General features: G+C 38.7%; 3 protein-coding genes across 7 annotated transcripts in view; 2 read left to right on the forward strand and 1 right to left on the reverse strand.

The window, feature by feature from the left end:
* LOC138963828 (dynein regulatory complex protein 11-like) overlaps nucleotides 1-13,454 on the reverse strand; it is a 50,405-nt gene extending 36,951 nt beyond the window's left edge. For all 3 annotated transcript variants that reach the window (XR_011454930.1, XM_070335679.1, XM_070335678.1), the window contains exons 1-4: nucleotides 13,321-13,454; nucleotides 9,850-9,940; nucleotides 5,108-5,344; nucleotides 3,831-3,950 (exon numbers count right to left, since the gene is read on the reverse strand). Coding sequence is in view for 2 of the 3 variants with exons in the window: in XM_070335679.1 (XP_070191780.1) it covers nucleotides 3,831-3,950; nucleotides 5,108-5,344; nucleotides 9,850-9,940; nucleotides 13,321-13,331 (459 nt within the window). In the remaining variant the exon portion in view is untranslated. The remainder of the gene's footprint in view (nucleotides 1-3,830; nucleotides 3,951-5,107; nucleotides 5,345-9,849; nucleotides 9,941-13,320) is intronic.
* Nucleotides 13,455-13,475: 21 nt separating this feature from the next.
* The window catches only part of LOC138963849 (B-cell receptor-associated protein 31-like), a 30,673-nt gene continuing 21,816 nt past the window's right edge, over nucleotides 13,476-22,332 (forward strand). For 2 of the 3 annotated variants that reach the window (XM_070335703.1, XM_070335707.1), the window contains exon 1: nucleotides 13,476-13,546. The gene's annotated coding sequence lies outside the window, so the exon portion shown is untranslated. Of the gene's footprint in view, nucleotides 13,604-22,332 lie in introns of all 3 variants that reach the window. The other variant, XM_070335704.1, reaches the window with a different exon arrangement.
* LOC138963844 (uncharacterized) lies at nucleotides 13,792-22,134 on the forward strand. Its single transcript, XM_070335697.1, has 19 exons — nucleotides 13,792-14,309; nucleotides 14,503-14,574; nucleotides 14,720-14,848; nucleotides 14,960-15,031; nucleotides 15,175-15,303; nucleotides 15,508-15,564; nucleotides 15,810-15,854; nucleotides 16,155-16,190; nucleotides 16,449-16,571; nucleotides 16,783-17,086; nucleotides 17,393-17,599; nucleotides 18,177-18,252; nucleotides 18,647-18,670; nucleotides 18,952-19,176; nucleotides 19,547-19,617; nucleotides 19,751-19,855; nucleotides 20,006-20,217; nucleotides 20,586-20,750; nucleotides 20,953-22,134. The coding sequence occupies exons 1-19, from the start codon at nucleotides 13,987-13,989 to the stop codon at nucleotides 21,200-21,202; spliced, it is 2,625 nt and encodes an 874-aa protein (XP_070191798.1). The 5' UTR covers nucleotides 13,792-13,986; the 3' UTR covers nucleotides 21,203-22,134.

Below are 22,332 nucleotides of genomic sequence, written 5' to 3' on the forward strand. Positions count from 1 at the left end.
TACTAGTCAAATCGGTTATATAATTCTATATCAAGGGGAAGAACTGTGGCCGTTTTCCACATATGCTATGTTTTTGGATTACTTCCCTTGGTTCCATGATCGTTTTACCATTTTGTTGTTGTAAAGATTAAAGTTGTATTATTGTTTAGTTATGCTTAACGTGTACTATTTAGTAATGAGATAATAATGTTTTTGAATGTTATTATTAGAAAATTTGGTTTAGTTGAAGATGCTAGGACATGTCTTTGAATCTCACTTTTTAAAAACCAGGAATGTTAGTGTTTATTAACTTTATAAATACATTTAGTGTTAAGAAATTATTTGGAAAATGTTTAATTAATGCTTGGTAATTTTAGTGAATTTTGGGACATCTTGTTTTATTTGTTAGGAGGTAAACTGATGTCAATTAATAACTGATTTTGGATTTTTACAAGACTTGCATCCTTTCTTTGAGAACCTGACTGAGCAGACAGTCCCAGGCCACAATTTGTCTGAAGTGAAAAACGTTTTTATTCCTAAATCAGGTAAGAAATGGCTTTAATATGAATTTAGTTGGTTTCTTATATATGCTATATACTGTTTTGAAAAGTTAGGTGATGTGGCATTTTTTTATTCTTAGAAGATGTTTGGGATTGAAATTGATTATATTGTACTCTGGAAAGATGCCAAACAAACCATGTGCTCTGAGCAAAATGATGGTATGAAGATACAGAAGAGATAAATTGTGACATGATAAATTAGTGTTTTGATGGAAATGAGGTGATTATACAAGATGTCTTTTTTATGTATTAGTTGTTGGGTAATAGTTGATTATTATTTTAGGACTATATTTGATGAAACTTCATTTTTCCTTGTTGCCTGACTTATTCACATGGTACTGATAATGTGGATTTTCTGGAAGCTTCAGGATGTTGATTGTTTATTTTGTTGAGGCATGGAAATGATAAGTGTTAACAACTTGTTCATTTCTGCAGTTAATTCAAGTTGATTTGTCATTAATTTGAGAATTGTATAATTGTTGTTGTGTGGAGCAGAAGAAGATTGAAGTATTTGTTTTATGTGGATTGTTGATGGTTGTAAGAAATGGAATATAGGAATTGTATTGAAATAAGAGGAATCACCACGCGAACTGAGATTACTAGTCTGCACAGTTGTTTTGTTAACTGTCAGCTTTTGAGAGATGTAATTCCGAGTGGTTACTGGTTACATCAAGAGTAATTTGAGACATCAAGTGAATGTCTTAGATTTTCTGTAAGGTGATTATGCTTAAAGCTAGTCACTAAATGGATGAAGTATAGTTTTGATTGACTCTGCTTGTAGCTGTGTCTGAATTAGTCTTAACATAACTTCTTGTCCATTATTGAGGAATTTTGTTATCACAGACAAGTGGGGCTGTGGTTTAGACAATATTTCTGGTTGGGTTGGATTCCATATATCATGTATTACATGATATGATATTCCTATTGTATTCCATTCTTCAATCATAACAAGAGCATTGCATTGTTTTAGTGTTGTGTTGTATTAGGTGTTATATTCTTTTTATATTTAGTCAAGTTTTGACTAAATATTTTAACATCGAGGGGGAATCGAAACGAGGGTATGGTGTATGTGCGTGTGTCTGTGTGTGTGTCTGTGTGTGTGTGTAGAGCGATTCAGACTAAACTACTGGACCGATCTTTATGAAATTTGACATGAGAGTTCCTGGGTATGAAATCCCCGAACGTTTTTTTCATTTTTTTGATAAATGTCTTTGATGACGTCATATCCGGCTTTTCGTGAAAGTTGAGGCGGCACTGTCACGCCCTCATTTTTCAACCAAATTGGTTGAAATTTTGGTCAAGTAATCTTCGACGAAGCCCGGGGTTCGGTATTGCATTTCAGCTTGGTGGCTTAAAAATTAATTTATGACTTTGGTCATTAAAAATCGGAAAATTGTAAAAAAAAATAAAAATTTATAAAACGATCCAAATTTACGTTTATCTTATTCTCCATCATTTGCTGATTCCAAAAACATATAAATATGTTATATTCGGATTAAAAACAAGCTCTGAAAATTAAATATATAAAAATTATTATCAAAATTTTTTTTTCGAAATCAATTTAAAAACACTTTCATCTTATTCCTTGTCGGTTCCTGATTCCAAAAACATATAGATATGATATGTTTGGATTAAAAACACGCTCAGAAAGTTAAAACAAAGAGAGGTACAGAAAAGCGTGCTATCCTTCTTAGCGCAACTACTACCCCGCTCTTCTTGTCAATTTCACTGCCTTTGCCATGAGCGGTGGACTGACGATGCTACGAGTATACGGTCTTGCTGAAAAAGGGCAGCTACTTGACTAAATATTGTATTTTCGCCTTACGCGACTTGTTGTTTTGTTCTATGGTGTATACAAAAGTGTTCTAGTGGAACTGAAATTTGATCTTGATGATTGTTTAAATGTATACTTATACTGTTTTTGTTTTATTTTCAGGGGTAATTTTCTCAACTCTGTTGAGGACGTTTTGAGTTCACTTTGGATATTTTTTTTTGGTCTAGTGGATCTCTGGTTGTGTTTGGTTTTTGATGAGAGAGTTAGTTAGTTTTTTAGTTTGATTTAGAGAAGAGATTTTTGTATTTTGAAACTAGTAATCTAAACATGAAGAACTTTTATTTTGGCGAATGAGAATTGAATGAACAACTTTTACTTGTTTTAGACTATGTTTTTGTAACCTGAAAACTGAGTTGACTAAACTGCTTAATTCAAAATAAATTTCTTTAGAACACTTATCTCATTTTTTGTTGTTTATTGTGAAAGCAAGAGTTTTACCTCACCCCGAATCCTCCCTTAACCATGCTAGAACAAATTTAAGTATGTTTTAGCAGTAGGTTTACATAATTTTGATCATAATTTTTATATTTTTAATTTTCAGATTTTTAATGACCAAAGTCATTAATTAATTTTTAAGCCACCAAGCTGAAATGCAATACCAAAGTCCGGCCTTTGTCGAAGATTGCTGGGCCAAAATTTCAATCAATTTGATTGAAAAATGAGGGTGTGACAGTGCCGCCTCAACTTTTACAAAAAGCCGGATATGACGTCATCAAAAGTATTTATCGAAAAAAGAAAAAAAACGTCCGGGGATATCATTCCCAGGAACTCTCATGTCAAATTTCATAAAGATCGGTCCAGTAGTTTGGTCTGAATCGCTCTACACACACACACGCACAGACAGACACACACACATACACCACGACCCTCGTCTCGATTCCCCCCTCTATGTAAAAAGCACTGCAGATCAAGCAGCATTGAAGGTTAGAATGAAATACAATTTTAATGACTCGTGTACTCTTAAGTTAGGATTATATGTGTGTCTCTCAGTCTATATATGTATCACATTTGTCCTCTCTAAACATGTATATATATATATATTTCAATTTCTCTACCACACCCCCCCCCCCCTCCCCACCACACACACACACACACGTTATGACAATCCTTTTTCTTTTGATGTCATATTTTCAATTCATTTTCTTAATGACCCTTGCACTCTGTAAGTTGAGGATGATTAAAGTGATGGTAATTAAGAGGTAGTAGGAGAATGATACTGCGCTCCTGCTACTATTGATGATGATGGTGATGCATCAACGATGATGATGAGGGGGGGGAGGAGGAGGAGGAATACTGTCATGTAGACAATGTTGGTGATGTAATCATGACAACAACGCTGATGATGAAAATGATGACAATAACGATGACAACAATGACGACGATGATGACATCAACCATAAGAAGAAGGAGGAGGAAGTGAAAAAAAGAGGAAGAGGAGATTTCTTGTGACGACGTACCTTGCCAGCATCCTGAGGGCCGAGCTTGGCGAGGATCTGTCCCAGCAACTTCTCTCGCTTCTCCAGCGCCTTGGCTCGCTCGTTCTTGAAGAAGTGAGGGATGGGGATCTCCACGTCATTCTGAAAGCAACATTCCAATTTTAGCCATTGTATATTGTTGCCACTAAAGCCGCACAAATCTCTACATCGTTCTGAAAGCAACATTCCAAGTTTAGCCATTATATATTGGCAACAAATCTCTACATCGTTCTGAGTTTTATACATAGCCATTATATATTGTTGCCAATAAAGCCCTCCAGATATTTGCTCAACACCAGATGATGAGGTAGTTAGTGGTACAGGTTAATTAACACTCACTCGCCTATTTGCATTGTTCTGAAAGCTAAAGGTCGAACTTTAGCCATTGTGTATTACATTACCAGTAAAACCCCAAAGCCATATTAGCATAAGATATGACAAAGCATTAATTAGCATGACTCATAAATATAATCACACACAAAAACCAATTTATACCAGGGATGAGAATTATAATGTCAATCATATTGAAAGCACACTTCAAACATCACTGTTAATAATTGCATTTAATTCCCAAAAAACTTAGCACCCAGTATGGAATATTAATCAATCAATCAATCAATCAATATGAGGCTTATATAGCGCGTATTCCGTGGGTACAGTTCTAAGGCTCAGGGATTTTTTTTTTTTTATGCAATTTATATCGCACACATATTCAAGGCGCAGGGATTTATTTATGCCATGTGAGATGGAATTTTTTTACACAATACATCACGCATTCACATCGGCCAGCAGATCGCAGCCATTTCGGCGCATATCCTACTTTTTCACGGCCTATTATTCCAAGTCACACGGGTATTTTGGTGGACATTTTATCTATGCCTATACAATTTTGCCAGGAAAGACCCTTTTGTCAATCGTGGGATCTTTAACGTGCACACCCCAATGTAGTGTACACGAAGGGACCTCGGTTTTTCGTCTCATCCGAAAGACTAGCACTTGAACCCACCACCTAGGTTAGGAAAGGGGGGAGAAAATTGCTAACGCCCTGACCCAGGGTCGAACTCGCAACCTCTCGCTTCCGAGCGCAAGTGCGTTACCACTCGGCCACCCAGTCCATATATTACGTACTGGTACTCATACACCCATGACGATTTTTTATAAAGCTAATAAATGTTCAATGAAAGAACAAGTTAAACCAGTAAGACTCTGAGGAAAACAATCAAAAAAGATTTTTGTTTAAAAGACAAAAAATCACTCACCGGCGTCATCTTGAGATCAGACAAGACGTCATCAAAGTAGTGATACTCAGAGAACTCCAGGTTCACCATCTCGTGTTTGAGCTCGAGGACTCGACCCATGACCCCGTCGAGGCAGTGGCGCAGGACGCGGCGTTTCTGTGGGTGCACCACCTGGTCGTAGCACTGCTCCAAGCGTCGCATGATCTGGATGTACTTGATGTACATGGTGGCCAGCAGTTGGAACGCGGCCAGGCGGTCCTGTGCACCAAGCCACAATCCCAAGTTACAGTTAAACCCCCCTGTTAAGACCTCCACAAATCTGAGAAAATCAGGTCTTAAAAAAGGAGGGAGTCTTAAAATGGGACCAAGTTAACAGAGATTATGAACAGAAAATCTGAAAAAGATTTTGTTGGGAATCAAAGAAACATGTCTGCAATATGTAACAGGTGTTTGGAATCAAAGAAAACATGTCTGCAATATTTTACAGGTGTTGGGGTCAAAGAAAACATGTCTGCAATATGTTACAGGTGTTTAGGATTAAATAAAACATGTCTGCAATATGTTACACGGGGGTTTGAAAATCAAAGAAAACATGTCAACAACATGTTACAGGTGTTTGGAATCAAAGAAAACATGCCTGCAACATGTAACAGGTGTTTGGAATCTTCTTCTTCTTCTTCTTCTGCGTTCGTGGGCTGAAACTTCTACGTAAAGTCGTGTTTTTGCATGAGTGGATTTTTACGTGTATGACCGTTGTTTGGAATGAAACAAAAAAAAAAGGCCTGCGATATGTTACAGGTGTTTGGGATCGAAAAAACATTGCTGTAAAAAACAACTAGAGGCAGGTTTCACAGTATTGATTTCAGCCATTTCCCATTTTCTCACACTTCCAGTCAAACATAAAACTGTGAAATACTGTGAACATGGATGTTATTGTAATTAATTAGGATCAGTACCACACAAAACAAAGAAAAAAATTATACGCAGAGTCTTTTTTTCCATAGAAAATCAAGCGAAACGAAAGTTGCCCCCAAAACGTGAAAATCTATCAAACAAACTTGATGCAAGCCTGACTCCAGAAAGAAGACTGAAAACCACTAATACTAAATGATTTACATAAAGTTTAAACATATAACAGATTTTCACAACAAAGTTCCTTGCCTGAGGCTGTCTATATGTTTGCATGCAGATGTCCTTGATCAGAACGCCATTTTCACCTAAACCGGCCGGCGAAATGTTTTTTTTCACATTTCAAGGTCTCCATACACTAACAAAAGTCACATGTTTTGAAAGTGTATTTATGTGTGTACAAGATAAAAACAGATAAGTACTTCTTTATCATTTTTTTAATGGCAGAAATAAACTTATACTATCGATACCCCCTAATTTAGAAAACGGCAAGAAGAGCCAAGATACCTGTTTCATTAACAAGGAACACTTTTTTGTTCATAAAAAGACACTCAGTCATTTTGATATAAAATAATAATCAATTGCATACATATATGAATACAGAATGTTAAACAAATCTACTTTTATTTTAAGTGGAAAAAACACACAACAAAAAACACGCACATAAGTGACGCACACAAACTGAAGGCTTACCACCAAAGACTGTGGGTACCCTAACTACTCTCCTCACATAGGGAGGGGGGAGATAGAAGGATCCCTAAACAAAGCCTGCCTCAACACGACTTTAGTAGGTAGCCGTGCCTGCTTGGTCATCCAATTATGCCGTCGAAAAACAGAAACAAAGAAGAACAAGTCGCGTAAGGCGAAAATACAAAATTTAGTCAAGCTGTCGAACTCACAGAATGAAACTGAACGCAATGCAATTTTTCAGCAAGACCGTATACTCGTAGCATCGTCAGTCCACCGCTCGTGGCAAAGGCAGTGGAATTGACAAGAAGAGCGGGGTAGTAGTTGCGCTGAGAAGGATAGCACGCTTTTCTGTACCTCTCTTCGTTTTAACTTTCTGAGCGTGTTTTTAATCCAAACATATCATATCTATATGTTTTTGGAATCAGGAACCGACAAGGAATAAGATGAAAGTGTTTTTAAATTGATTTCGAAAATTTAAAGGCACAGTAAGCCTCCCGTAAACCATCACAGAGCTCCCCGAGCGTCTACATACAGTACAAGCATACTTCCATTTGAACGCTCACCGAACGGGAACATCCTGGCTGCTTTCTGCCGAGCGTGAGAAATTTTCAAAGAATTTATTTTCGTGGACTTCTCCTTAACAACAATTGCGCCTCGTTTTGGTGCTGGCCGGGACGGCTGTTATGAATATGATACCGGAAATCACGCCCGGACAGTAAGCCTCCCGTAAACCATCACAGATACTGTCAGGCTTTTACACACAGTACAAACACCCTTCCATTTGAACGCTCACCAAACGGGAACATCCTTGGTATGGTGCCCTACGTAAAGAGCGAGCAATTTTTAAAGAATTAATTTTGCAGATTGTCTCGAACACTTTTTGGACCCATTCTGAACTCAGGTCAAAAATGAGTTACTTCCCTTCTATCGATGTAAACTGTCGATAGCCGTGGATCGATGATTATCAGAATGTTTTTGGACCGTGGTGCGTTTTTGCGCTAGACCTAACTTTTAAAATCTAAATAATAAATTGACAGCTTGTTACAAAATTCTTTAATCATAAAAGAATGTTTTTCATCAAGACAAGATCAGAAAAGCCCGGAAGCAGGGTCACGCAAGGGTCGTCGCAGACGACGGTTTACAGTGCATATCGCCGTTCCTCTCAACAGTCAAAAGCCATCGCTAGAGTTCTTGTGAACCACAGCCGTTTGTTTCGTGCATAAAAACGTGCTATTGTAGATAAGCTCACATCGAGTCACATTCAAATGACTAACTGACGACTACATTGTGAAAAAGGGAAACTGGATGACACGAGTTCACGATGGCTCAGGGGTAAGATAAACCACGCAAAAATAAATTCTTTGAAAATTGTTCGCTCTTCACGGAGGGCACCTAGGATGTTCTCAATCGGTGAGTGTTTAAATGAAAGGGTGTTTGTACTGTGTGTAAAAGCCTGACCGTATCTGTGATGGTTTACGGGAGGCTTACTGTGCCTTTAATTTTGATCATAATGTTTATATTTTTAATTTTTAGAGCTTGTTTTTAATCCAAATATAACATATTTATATGTTTTTGGAATCAGAAAATGATGAAGAATAAGATGAACGTAAATTTGGATCGTTTTATAAATTATTATTTTTTTTTACAATTTTCAGATTTTTAATGACCAAAGTCATTAATTAATTTTTAAGCCACCAAGCTGAAATGCAATACCGAAGTCCGGCCTTCGTCGATGATTGCTTGGCCAAAATTTCAATCAATTTGATTGAAAAATGAGGGTGTGACAGTGCCGCCTCAACTTTTACAAAAAGCCGGATATGACGTCATCAAAGGTATGTATCAAAAAAAAGAAACAAAACGTCCGGGGATATCATTCCCAGAAACACTCATGTAAAATTTCATAAAGATCGGTCTAGTAGTTTGGTCTGAATCGCTCTACACACACACGCACACACACACATACACCACACCCTTGTCTCGATTCCCCCCTCAACGTTAAAACTTTAGAAGACACTTGCAAGGCAAATTTTCGCGCCGCGGTGCCGATGACGCAAATAACTCTCGCGACAAAACGATTGGTCCGTAAAATCGCGTCATCAACCGGTTCATGAATGGCCCGTGTATGAATGGCATTCCTTCTGTTGTGATGACGTGCGCACCTCGTCATTGATGTGACTTGGAAAATCGGTCGGATTTAGGTACCCCCAAGATCTTATGTCGAAATTAGATACCTTTACCCTACCGATCCAGAACTGCAAAGGAAACGTTAATCAAACTTCTATAATCATTGAAAAAGCTAAAAATCTGATCGAGCATGAAGAGGTAGCGATCGTGTGGTAGCGATCGTTGGCTGACAGACGGCATATTACTCGACAAAAAGGCAACAAAAACAATAAAATCTCACCTGAAAAAATAATCACAAATCACGCCTTCGGCCTCAACTGTGAAAAGTGTGTAATATGTCACATACGGCATAGGATTGCCCGAAAATGACAACGAAAGTGAAAGTAGCGATCGTTGGAAACCCCTGACAGACGACGGTCGGACATTCCAAGAAATGGACACGGCGCGGAATTTCGCGAAATTTCGGTCATTGTAAATGCTTTCCTATGAAGTACAGACTATAAAGGTGTGTTTTCAATGTCAAAATAAAATCATGTTATCATTTCTTGTGGTAAAATAAGCTTACTTGGTTTATCTGTGAAGACTTAGTTTTTCGGACAGACAGCTTCCAGTTCTCGATTCGATTTTTTGTGTGCAAAATATGTAATGCAAAATTCATATTTGTGCTTTTGTTTTTGTTTGTATGGTTAGATATTGCAGCTCTGCTATCAAATATGACCATTCAGTGTGAATTGAGTGCCTTTTCGTTTCAATTTTCACATCAATGGTTGGCTTCTGTCATGCAGAAGGAAATGGCGTCTGTCAGGATTCACACGATCGCTACCAAACACATGTGCATAAAATGCCAACAAAACAACTCAAACGATTTTTTTTTTTAGAATTGTATTCAAAATGACACATTTGTGCATTGCATATGAAAAAAAACACTGAGAAAATTGGTTCAGCAAGTTAGAAATCAGAGCACATTGTGCAGTCAATAGAATGTCTCAATACCGTGAAACCTGCCTAGACTAATAGAGATAGAGAACAGCCAGCCTCACCCTCTCTGGTTTGGGGGCCTCTGGCGGCATCTCCTGCTGGAGCAGGTCCACCAGGCTGGCCTGAGTCTCCTGCCATTGCTTGTTATAGTAACTGAAACAGTCGCACACAATGGTGTTTGTTGGTTAGGGCCAAAACAAACAACAACAACAACAACAACAACAAAAAGGTAGGTGAGTTTGTGTGTGTGTGTGTGTGTGTGTGTCTTTGTCTTTGTCTTTGTGTGTGTGTGTGTCAGTAGGTCGGTACCTTTTCCACACACAAATATTTTAGGATAGTCTTCTTTTTTTTTGTACCCAGGTGCATGTGGCTTTTTAATGGCCGGAACTCATGCAACTTGTGTTCCAAAAAATGTCAGAAAACGGTAGCTTTCCTTGTTAAAGTCTGCTAAATCAAGTCGTTGCTGTCCAACATATATATAAGGGGAGTAAGTAAGTAAGAAAAGAAATACTTGATATTTTTTTTTTTTAATTTTTTTTTTTTAAGGGTCAACTTGTTGGGGTTATTAGGAGTAAAATAGGGTTTTCAGGGAAAGGGAAACAGTGATTTTTGGCTCACGTAAGTGTAGCCTATGCGATGCTAACTTTTGTCTGTCTGTGCGTGCATGCGTGCGTGCATGCGTATGTATGTATGTCTGTGGTAGAAACTTTAACATTTGACTGAACACCGAAATACTAATTTTACCTGGTTATTATTCAAGCAACAGCTTCAAAGTATTGAAGCAATGATCAACATTTCGTCGGCACGTTTGTAGTTAAAGTGTGTATCCAAAGAAAACGGGTGGTGGGGGGGGGGGGGGGGAACAGGTGACTGGTTTGTGTCGTGTGTGGTATGTAGACCAGGTCAGGGGTCAAGGTTAGGTCAGATCGCGTGAAGGATTGTGGTATAGATACAGTTATCACCGAGCTGCAGTTCGCCGATTCGGAGAAGACGATTTCACATTGTTCGGTTTCGTAGCTCCAGAAAAATAGATAAAGAAGATACCAAAGGAGATTTCCTACAGGTTAATCTGCACAGCGTGTTTCCAGTGTCTGCGCGAGGAAGCGCTGTCAAAAGCGCAGTGTCGATCTGGCCATCTGGCAGTCGTGTCCCCGTAAGTAGGCTACAGACAGACAGATCTAGATCAAGTGTCTCGCACTCTTGCACCGTGTCACCTATGTTTACTGTGTGTGTGTATGTGTGATGGAGTGATTGAGTTTGTGTTACTTTTTGTCGATTTCTTACGTGAGCCTTGAAGGCTTCGCCTCTTGTTCCTTTATGCCTTGTACAGTGGCATATTCGGTCAATGGGCAAAAAAATAGTGCTTCCAAAAATTCTTTTTAAATGATCGTGGCAACTTCAGAAGGTGATCCCCCTATTCTCCTCCCTCCCCTTCCCCCTGGACAGCCCAACCCCCCCCCCCCACCCCACCCCACCCCCACCCCCCCCCCCCCTCAATTAATTTGAGTCTTGACTGCACAGAATTTATGTAAGACAAAGTATAATATACTTATGAGGCTGTGCCAAAAGGTGCTCTGTCAGAGGGGGACATTTTATAAGAAAATAAAAGTAACAGTATCATTTCAACACTTACACAATGTGAAAGAATAGTCATTTGGACATACAATTCCAGTCTTAAAAAGATAACTCAGTAAAGCGACTTTGAGAAAATGATGTGTAATCGTAATTTTTGGGAATCTGTCGGATGTAACAATGGACATGAAAGACAAGTAAAATTAGTTGTAAACCTATATCATTTGAGCAAATTTTTACTTGTATCATTTATATAACCATGTAGCAGGTGTTTAAACTAAAATGTACTGATTGCTGATAGAAACTGAACACAATATAGTGCAATGATGATGTCATGTGTTGCATCCGACAGATAGCAATTACTAGCAGTTTGAATTCAAGAACAGCAAAGCACAGTTTTGATCAAAAACCAAGTTTATTCATTTGGTGAAGTCCTTTCATTGCTGTCAGAAACAATAACATTGATCATGCCTGGAGAAAAGATTGCCAGCCATACCATTCATCTGTCGGAGGTAACATATTTTTAGAATGGACACAAATGATGATGTCATGTGTTGCATCCGACAGTAAATGTAAATTTAGCAGTTTTGCCAGAGTAATGGTGGGAATCGCAAACTTAGCCCGTTTGTGGAAAGAAAGGGACATTTTGATCCGTTTTTAGCTCATATCGTGCTGACTGATGAAGGCCAGAGCCAAACGTTCCCACATGACACGAGCGAAGCCGTGTCAAAGTTTCGGTTGACAGTTTGATATCTGTGTCAGGAGTTTCGATCGACGCCTGACTTAACACTTTTGAGGCCAGTCTTTGTTATTTTTGAGTTTGTTTCCTGCATATGATAGCCGTGTAAACTGTTTAACACGGTTCCAAAGGTTATTTTAGGTTTCGAACTTTCACTCAGTATTTTTTGTTTTTCGGGTTGAACTTTCTGTTGACCGCAACTTACAAGAAAAAGCTGACATGGAACTGATACTTACCGCTGCGTGTTATCGACGCCATCTTGGAGGGAAAAGTGCGCGAAAGGCATTGTGGGAAGGAATGTCTTTTTACTGCGATGCGACAAACATCCGGTAGAAGTAAAATCGCGGCCAGAATTATTAAATGTTCGATCGAAACACTCTGACATGACGAAGTTACTCCGTAAAAAACATGCCTGATATAAAATATATACAACAATCAGTGCTGTTTTCACCGTTGCTAAACGTCAAACTAAGATTGCAGCACTTGTTTCTGTGTTCTTCTAGAGAGATTTCTGGAGCAAATCACTGCCGTCAACCTTTTCTGCTGGTGTGACATCTGACATGATAGGTTACGATCGTAACAGCTTTTAAAAAAACCGTTTTTCACACATTTCGGGAAGAATTTTGTTCTGCTTTTTACATTGATTAAAAAGCTGAATCTCTCCTCTTTCACCCATCTACAAAAAAATGACTCTCAACTTGAAAGATAAAAAACAAAAAATCGTTGTTTGTGGGTCCCCTAAAATGTCCCCACTTCCGGATCAACATTCGGACCTGGATCTTGTAATTATTTTGTATTTTAACCCTTTCAAAGGCCAACATGCACCTTAATGTTGTGCATGTTGTATCTTTGATATACTTTTAAGCTAAGTGAGGCTAAATCAGGAAAAATGTATGATTACAAAACAAAATATCAATGTGCAAATTTGACAGGGGTCTCCCAGAGCACCTTTTGGCACAGCCTCTTATACAAAACCAGGATGCTTGAGGACACACATATACCTACAGTTTTATCTTCACGACGCATTTCTACCAGTGCAGCCGTATACTATTAGTAATACGAAAAACTGATACAATGCATGTTTTAAAAAATAAACATTCTTGGGATGTTTTCCTTAATGACAGTGACACATACTCGCGTTTACAGCAATCAAATTGCATAACGCTCGAGTTGAGATTACAAAACTGACAATAAAAATACTCAGCAATTCTTCGAAGCTCACCTGTGCGACATTTCAACTGTGTACAGTCCTTATTTCCCGTGGAACATGTAGATAATTGTAGGTTAATTCACGGCCGCATCTGTGGCATCGCCATGTTGTTTCTGCGCTCGTCTCTGAGCAACTTGATCTCGTCTTCTCCCAAACATAAAGAAAGAGAGCGAGATTTAGGCCCGCGATTTACGCGTCACCGGAAATGGAAGTGTCGAAAGTGGTTCAGCGAACGAAGGTTAGCAGACGGCTAAACACGCAATTTGTGCTGATTATTTCAGTTCTGATTACTCAGGTTATTTTTGTAACTTCAGCGAATGAAAGAGATCCACGTTTAGCTGCCCTAGCTGTGATTTGATATTAAAACCTACGTTATGTAGTTGCGTTTTAGTTAATTTCATTGAAAGATCGGATCTTTTGAAATCAAAATTCTACTTCGGCAGATCCAACGAACTTTGTTATGCTTGTTTTAAAGACTCCCATTGAGCTCAACCCATAGGTTTAAGGCTTTTTCAGCTGTTGCAGCGTATAAAAATTAGGTGTTCTACCAACTGGGGCTATTCAAATCTTTGTAGTTTGTCAGAAATCAATAATTGAAGATAGTTTCGAAATAAACCCATACCCTTCGCCGTGATATTTTTAGAACAGTCACGTGACAGTGTATAGCGAGGCGATTCTATGTTTAGAACATTTACCGGAAACGGATTTCCCCTACAAACAAAGATGGCTTCTCAAGATGTGAAAGATCGTCTTCGATCTATGCCTCCAAAAGTATGTTTGCCTCCTACACCACCTGCTGTGCCTGTTGCCAGAGTTGCAAGCACGGCTTCGGCCAAGAAAAAAAAGAAAAAGCTGAGGGAGAAATTGAAAGTTTGTTTGACCAGCCAATTCGAACGATGGGGGGCCCTCCGAGGACAGGTGTTTGCCAAGACACCTCATTTGTTGAAACCTCACAACAGATCAAAAGCAGACACGGAACTTTCTAGAATCCTCATGGACGCGTAAGTATCGTTTAAATTCAATTCAAATTCCTCCTTTGTTCTTGTCATTTGCTTGTTTTGTTTTCTCTTTGAGTACCATGTTTTCAAATAATAATTTACAGTGACAGTGTGACGAACATTCGTTTCAAAACCAAAGTGTTGTTTCCAGTCAATCAGTGCTTTCTTGACTACTGTACTTCTTTTTCTGTTTTAGGTACGAACGAACTCAAGAGGCCGCATTGACTGACCCTCAACCAGGATGTTCTACTTGGGATATTGAAAGCAGGTCAGTGTCAATTGATACATTGTGAAAGTCAGCTTCACACAGAGCTCTGATGTACATTTACCAATTTGCTCAGCTGGGTGTAGTGAATGTAGGAACCGAATTTATTTCAAAGTGCATGGATTTTGTTTTTGTTCTTATTCAACAGAGCTGTGCAGAGACCAGACTTTGCTAAACAGCCTCCGCAGAAAACTTCCACCCCAGGGCAGCTCCTGCAGCAAGCAAAAGTCAGCACCACCCCCGACCTCTCCTCTGTCCCTAGTTCGTCCAAGCCGTGGTAAATGTATTTTGTAAACTGATAATTATAGATGAACATTCGTTTCATTTTTTTTTTTCAGTCAATTAGCGCTGTATTGACTTCTGACTTATTTTTATGTTTTACTTTTAGCTATCAACAGATTCAAGAGGCCGCATTGACTGACCCTCAACCAGGATGTTCTACTTGGGATATTGAAAGCAGGTCAGTGTCAATTGATACATTGTGAAAGTCAGCTTTACACAGAGCTCTGATACATTTACCAATTTGCTCAGCTGGGTGTAGTGAATGTAGGAACCGAATTTATTTCAAAGTGCATGGATTTTGTTTTTGTTCTTATTCAACAGAGCTGTGCAGAGACCAGACTTTGCTAAACAGCCTCCGCAGAAAACTTCCACCCCAGGGCAGCTCCTGCAGCAAGCGAAAGTCAGCACCACCCCCGACCTCTCCTCTGTCCCTAGTTCGTCCAAGCCGTGGTAAATATATATATGTACTTTGTAAATTGATACTCATACTCATAGACCGTTTATTGACAGTAAATGGGGTTCACAAAAACTTAAAAAAGAAATGTTGGGAAGATTGGTTTCAGATTTTGTTCAGTTTGTCAGTTTGCTAGTTTCATGCATTTAAACACATTTTAATCAGGTGATGGTCAGAGTTGATTGTTTGACATTTTTCAGTACACCTTTATCAGGTGTGGAGCCATTCGAGGAGGAGCCAGAACTTGAGATTGAAAAGTGAGTGCATTTACTGAACATGGTGCAGTGTTGATTTTGGTTGGCTGGTTACACCGGTTGTATATTGTCTCCCTTGCACAAATAACTGTCTTGTTTAAATCAAAAACCGCTATCTATTTACAAAGTTCTAAATGCTAAACTTTAAATCGTCTCCACAAGTGCCAGTGGGTTCACATTATCGATTGATTCAAGGTGTGTTAAATAGTCAAATCATATTTATAAATAACTTTTTTTTTCAATTATAGGACTGATCAGCCTGCCAAAGAAGGGAAAGGGATGAGGTCAAAACGGTAAGCTTGTCATTGTTTGTTATCTGCATTTGAGTTGAGTTGGCAAACTGTCGGCCAGAGATCAACACCAGCCGGTTACCTCAGTTTACAATGACGGCAGTCATTAGTGTCTACTATTGTTGATTGTTGAGTTGGTTGCTGGTTTAGTTATACCAATTATTACTTCTTGTTTTTTCAAGATAATGAAATGTAATGTCAACAGAAACTGGATACTGTTGAGGGGTGTTTTGATTTACCCAGTACATCTAGTTCTTGTTTGCATGTTTTAATACATTATAATTACCATTTTTATGTTTACAGGCAGAACATTGACCGCTCCTTTGTCAACCCTCTCAAGTAAGTGTAGTATTATTAAAAAAGCTAATTTGTAAAGAACCATGTGAAAATAATAATGATGAAAAACAAGACACACACACAAACAATGAGAATATTCTGATAATAAAGGTCATTTGATGATTTTTTATGTTTTCGGAGATACATGTAGTAGTATTATAGATTGGCACTGCAGGCACATTTTTTCTTGTTTGTCAGTTGACAACTTACATTATTATTTTGAGTGATGCTAACTTTGTTTTCAATGTCTCTCTTGTGCAGCATCACTGTTGAATTCAGTGATTTAACCTGTGATGGTGATTTAGATGGTGATGACAGCGACTTTGATGTCGATGATATCGAGCTGGAATCTCAAGACGCCAGTTTTTTTCTCACCATGGATGTGTATGTTTTGCATTTCTTATTAATGTGTTGCTTTTGTAAGAATAAAACAAATTCTAATCTATTTCATTTGTATGTAATGTATACATGAATTTATACATTTATGTTGTAAAATGATTAAAATGGTTTCATTCTTCTAGGGAAGTCTAATCTACATCAGACTGTATTGCACACTGAATGTTATTATTATTTTTTATTTATTCCTATGTGTCAGGGATGAAAAGTATGCCAAGGAGGCAGACGAGGTGGCCTTTGAGGAGGTGGCGTACGGCCAGCAGGAGGACGAAGAGACAGGTGATGCTGACACTGCGGAGGAGGTGGAGTTAGGACCAGGCATCACCAGGATAGCCACAGCAGACCAGTGCCAGGACATTTGCAACAGCACACTGTGCCTAGCATTTGTCCACCAACTAAAGGCACTGGCTGCTGTGAGCATCAGGAAATGCTCCACTGCTGGGTGTGAGCATGTTCCTGCCGTGAAGGAGGGCTTCACAGGCTCAGCACTGTACCTCAGATGGGTGAGAACATTTTATTTTTTACTCACATGCGAAGCAAAAGTCAGTCTATGTACTCACCTGGTTCATCTGTCCGTCTGGCCGTTCATTCGTTAAAAACTAAAATGTTGAATTTATCTTGGACACTACTAAGTCTAACAGCACTAAATGTGGCATGATGGTTCAGATTTCAGAATGCACTTAGGCTTCATCAACTCATTATGTTTGTACATGTATATGTTCCTAGTAATCCTACTGACAGTGACACATTGAATTTTTATAAAGTCATTTGCATTTTTGTTTTTTTCAAATCTGATCTGTGAATTTCAGGAATGTGTGAAAGGCCATGTGAGCCACACATGGTGTGCCCAGCCCACCCTGCCCAACAAAATTCACTGTGGTGATTTTCTAGTCAGCACATGTATCCTCCTAAGTGGAAATAATTATGCCAAGCTGGCGTTGTGGGCGAAGGTGCTGAACCTGCCCTTTCCTGGTGCTACCTTCCACCAGGCTGTCCAGAAACATTATGTGGTGCAGGTAATTAAAAAACAGTTAAAAAATAATTTATAATGTGTGTGTATAAAATGGAAAGAAAATGGAATTTGGATATTGATAGTTGTGTTGTTTATGTTTGCCTGCCAGTTTGTGTTAATATCTATGCATGTTTGTTTTTACCTGTTTAAATATTGTAAAGCGCTATGAGTAGATTGTCTAGAAACGCGCTATATAAATGTCCATTATTATTATTATTATTATTATTGATCTCTATCTTTATCTCTAGCAAACTCAAAGCGCGGCAAAGGTTGCACTATACAGGCGCCCTACTCACGGCCCAACGGGGATTTGAACCCGGGTTGCTGTATCCCTGGGGAATCGTGTTCACCACAGAACCAACCGGCCACCCTAGTTACAAATGATGTTTAGAAACTAAAAGCAACCCATTCTCGTTATGTATTCAGATGTTTTGTAACAAGTATGGCATTTTTTGTTGTTGTCTAGAACAGTTGACATAGTCTAGTCTGTGAGGCAAAATTCTTGCTTTGTGTGTCCCTCAGTGACTGTCCCAACTCACAAGAATATAGATATATAACTTTGTTTTCCATTTATCATAAAGGCTGTGAAGGACACATGGAAGGACCACCAACGAGCCATCTTCGACTCATTGGCAGAGCAAAATTTGGTTGTTCTGGGTGAGTGTTTGTTGTTCTTTTGTGATTTATGTTTGACCCCTTTGTCACTGTTGTGCCATTTCAGAAATATAATGTATCCAATGCTGTAGACTTAACCCAACCCCACCCCCCACCCCCCCAACCCCACAATAATATTGAAATGAATGTCTAAAATCAACTTTATATTTTCTATTTTATTTCTCAAAAGCAAAACATGATGTGATGCAGGACATAATATTCAATTTTGGACATTGTATCAAGGCGTGCTTGCTTTTGAGAAATAGACTGAAAGAAAAAGTTACATTTTCATGTAACCCACTGAAATTGACTTCCTGTTGTCAAGTGACGGCAGAGCACTTTTTATTGAACATTTATTTTGTTATGTCATTCCATTTTTGTGTGTGTGTGTGTGCAGGAGATGGACGCAATGATTCACCAGGTCAGTACGATTATTGCAGACCTGCATTATTCAATGACCCAATATATACCATGTCCCCAATTTTACATAGTCATTGGAATATTAGAATGTGCTATTTACCATCATGTAGAATGATATAGTCTAGGCGCTTGAGTAATTGGCTTGCCTGTGTTCTCGTAACCATGTTAACAAACAACTGAGCTTAGAAAAGCCTTGCAATTTTGATGTCCGGTCAGAGAATATTGTTTGCAGGTTTCATCATAAATGGTTACTTTTTAATGGTGCATTGAATTTTCAAATAGGTCATTGCGCACAGTACTGCAGCTACACTCTTATGGAGGCTGAGACCACAAAGATTCTCTCTGTCCAGTGTGTGGACAAACGGGAAACACAGCGAAAATCCACGAACATGGAAAGGGTTGGATTTAAGAGGGCACTGGATGAGGTAGTGCTTGAAGGTGAACGGGTGGACACCACTGTTGATGAGGTCGTCACTGATGCCCATGTGGGAATAGCTGCAGATATGAGTATGTTCTGTTTCCTCTTTTCCCCCCTTTGTGTGTGTGTGTGTGATTAACAGTCAATTATATGTTAGCGGTAATTTATTATGCAACATTTATTATCTATACATACATCAGTCCCATCTGGATGGACAGTGCAGTGAGTTAGAATGCTTAATTTCAAGATAATATACCTCTTGCCCACTTTGGGGATACAGTTTAGAGTGTGTCACCATTATTGTCTCTTTAGCAGCTGTTGTTCATTGTATTATGTGTGCATTGCTAAGCCCTTTTCATTTAATTTGGGCTGGTCATTTTAGCAAACATTTTAAAAATGTATGCACCAAATATTTGATATTGCAAATGAATATATTTTGTTCTTTGTTTTGTCAAAAAGAGGCGATCGGAAAAAAACATTCCCTTGATGTGTGGCATGTTGCCAAAAATATTGGCAAGAAGCTAGCCAAGGTACGTATGTTGTAATTGTGTTATAGTTTGATACAATTTTGAAATATTGTGAATGCTTTATTGGTTTTCTCATGTTTTCTTTGGTTTGTTTGTGTGTGTATCTTTACATTTTACATTTGCATTTTCTTCTTAGATTGCTGCAGGCAGTAAAGGTCGCAAGCTGCAAAAGTGGATCCCTTCGATAGTGAACCACTTTTGGTTCTGCTGCCAGAAGGCTGACACCAAGACAAAGTTCATGGTAACCTGTTTGGTCATTGTCTTGTTTGGTTATTTGTACGGTTTCATTTACAAATAATAATAGCACGTCAATCACAATTATGCACTAATTTCAATAGTTTGAAAAAAATCAGGCATGTATAGTTTTCTGAATGTGTCTGTTCCATTCCAGGGTATGTGGCGAGGAGTTTTGCAACATGTTTGCAACATACATTCTTGGGATGCTGGTGCCTGGTGCTGCGACCATGAAGACCTGGGCGGGGAAAGGGAGGATGGGAGGGCCTGGCTTGATCCTCAGGAAGACCGTGCCCTAGTGAAACAGCTCGCCTCTGTGGTCTTAGACCAGACTCTGATCCAGAAAGCAGAGTTGGTCATCACAAACAGGTTAGAAGATTATTATTACTCACTATTGAGGGAGAAATCAGGGAACTGTTTACAGTGTGCATGAAAGGAGATTATGTGGGTGCAACAAGTATGAACTTGTTTGTGTGGTTTTGTAATTACTAATACTCGATGTAAAAATCAGGAGTTGTAGTGCTCATACTGATGTGTGCTGGCCAACATTATACAGTGGAACTCTGTTATAGTGAATATAAGAATTTCGCTGTAACAGGGTTGATTTATATCATACAGTGAGGTAAATAAACAAGAAAACCTATCGCTACAGTATCAGCAGAACATCACTGTAAAATATTTAATGATAAGCGTGTTCACTTCTACCATTATATATAATACTTTCTTTTTACATACAGGAGCACATGCCCCCTGGAGGTGTTTCACCAACATTTGTTGATGTATGCGGGCAAAAGGTTTGCGTACACACCTCCGGTTTATGAAGCCAGGATTCTGTTGGCAGCCATGGACCACAACACTCATGCTGGTCGACCCTTGGCGACTTCAAAGGATGGCAGAAAGAAGTAAGTACATGTATTGAAACACACTCAATGCAATGTTTTTGTTGTTTGTTTTTTTCACAGGCCAAACATGTAAATTCAGGCTTCAAGTTCTAGATGTATGATCATGTCCTTGGCATGTTTAGTTATATTATGACATTCAAGGCCATTACAAGGGTTAGTGTCAAGCATTTTAGTCATAATTGTTCTTGTTCTATGTTGATAGGTATCACAGATGCTTCAATAAGAAAACCGGCCGCTGGTCGGTATTCCCTGTGAAGGTCCCAAAGACCTACCACCACATTCCAGCCCTGAAGCTGCGAATCATGGAGATGAGACTACAAGACCCGTTGCCACTGCACAGGAAAAAACCTCTGGCACAAGAGGACCCAAGGAGACTGTCAACACACCTGGCAGCAACCTCCCCACCTCCAACTAGTGAACTTGTTGCACAGAAAAAATCTCGTTTTACCTGAATGACGGTAGCAGTTGAGCTGGTAGTAGCCCAAAAGGAGGCAGAACATAAGGAAAGAGTGTCAAGTGGGATAATTATTACCTCCCTTTTTGTCTGCGGTTCTGTTACAGTTGTTTTTGACATGTGGAGAGGTACAACAATATGACACCAGTGGACTTTTGAAAGGCCCTTTTCAAGACAGCAATGTTTGTATGTGTGGGTAACCAGTAAAAATGCATAGACCCGCATAGTTCTATGGCATGGCTGTGTTTAGTTTTTTAATTTAATCTGCTGCCTTATCATGGACCCTAAATTGCGCTATTTCACCAATATAGATGGGAGGCTCTTGTATACATTGGCGAATAATGATTTTAATAATAACTTTGAAAAATAGTAATAACTTTGTGATTATACATTGGCAGACTAAATTTGCAAGAAAAGCATTTATCAATAGTTTCCAAAGCTGTATCATTTTAGTTGAGACTGTGTTGTATGATTTTCACTTCAAATTGATATCAATTGCCTTAGACTACATTTTGCTTCACAGGCTAGATTCAGGCGGCATAGAATGGCTGCAGGCACAAGAAACTCACATTGCAACACATATTATAATTGAGCATGTTGGAATGTTCGGCTGAAAATGTACCTCCCATTATAATTAAAGGAATGTCAGCGACAACCCACCTCTCAATGCAGGGACTGAGGGAGTGGTTGTGACATGGTGATCATGTTTTTTTTTTCTTTTCTTGTTTAGTTGAAAATATTGCTTGTGTACAATAATTGTTTATTCATGATACTAATGTGTGTGCGAGAGAGACTGAGGGTTTGTACAACATGTGTTAGTATATTCTTATTATGTGTGGCTGCAAGCGTGACTTAGCATATCTGTTTAGTTGGCTTTTGTACATGTTTACCTGGAAACAATATGAGAATAATGGTGGTAACGATACTTGATATTTGTCTGTCTGTTCATTTGTTTTTATGAGTGCGTTGTGGTGTGGTAATTGTGCAACAGTATGTCTGCTGAAAGAAAAGAAAAAAACAAAAAACAAAGACAGAAACTGTTTGTTGTCTGCAGATAAAGGGATGTACACCACTTTGAAAATGACTAAAGACTATTGTGTGTTTGTTGTGTGATATAAATTTAAAAAC

This window comes from Littorina saxatilis, linkage group LG4 (assembly GCF_037325665.1).
Source record: "Littorina saxatilis isolate snail1 linkage group LG4, US_GU_Lsax_2.0, whole genome shotgun sequence".
Classification (NCBI taxonomy): domain Eukaryota; kingdom Metazoa; phylum Mollusca; class Gastropoda; order Littorinimorpha; family Littorinidae; genus Littorina; species Littorina saxatilis.

Excerpts from the sequence above, each read along its gene's own strand:
- LOC138963844 (XM_070335697.1), top strand. The coding sequence starts at position 13,987 with ATGTTTAGAACATTTACCGGAAACGGATTTCCCCTACAAACAAAGATG. Across the intron at positions 14,849-14,959 it reads CCTAGTTCGTCCAAGCCGTG|CTATCAACAGATTCAAGAGG; the intron begins GTAAATGTATTT and ends TTTTACTTTTAG. Across the intron at positions 18,253-18,646 it reads GCAAAATTTGGTTGTTCTGG|GAGATGGACGCAATGATTCA; the intron begins GTGAGTGTTTGT and ends GTGTGTGTGCAG.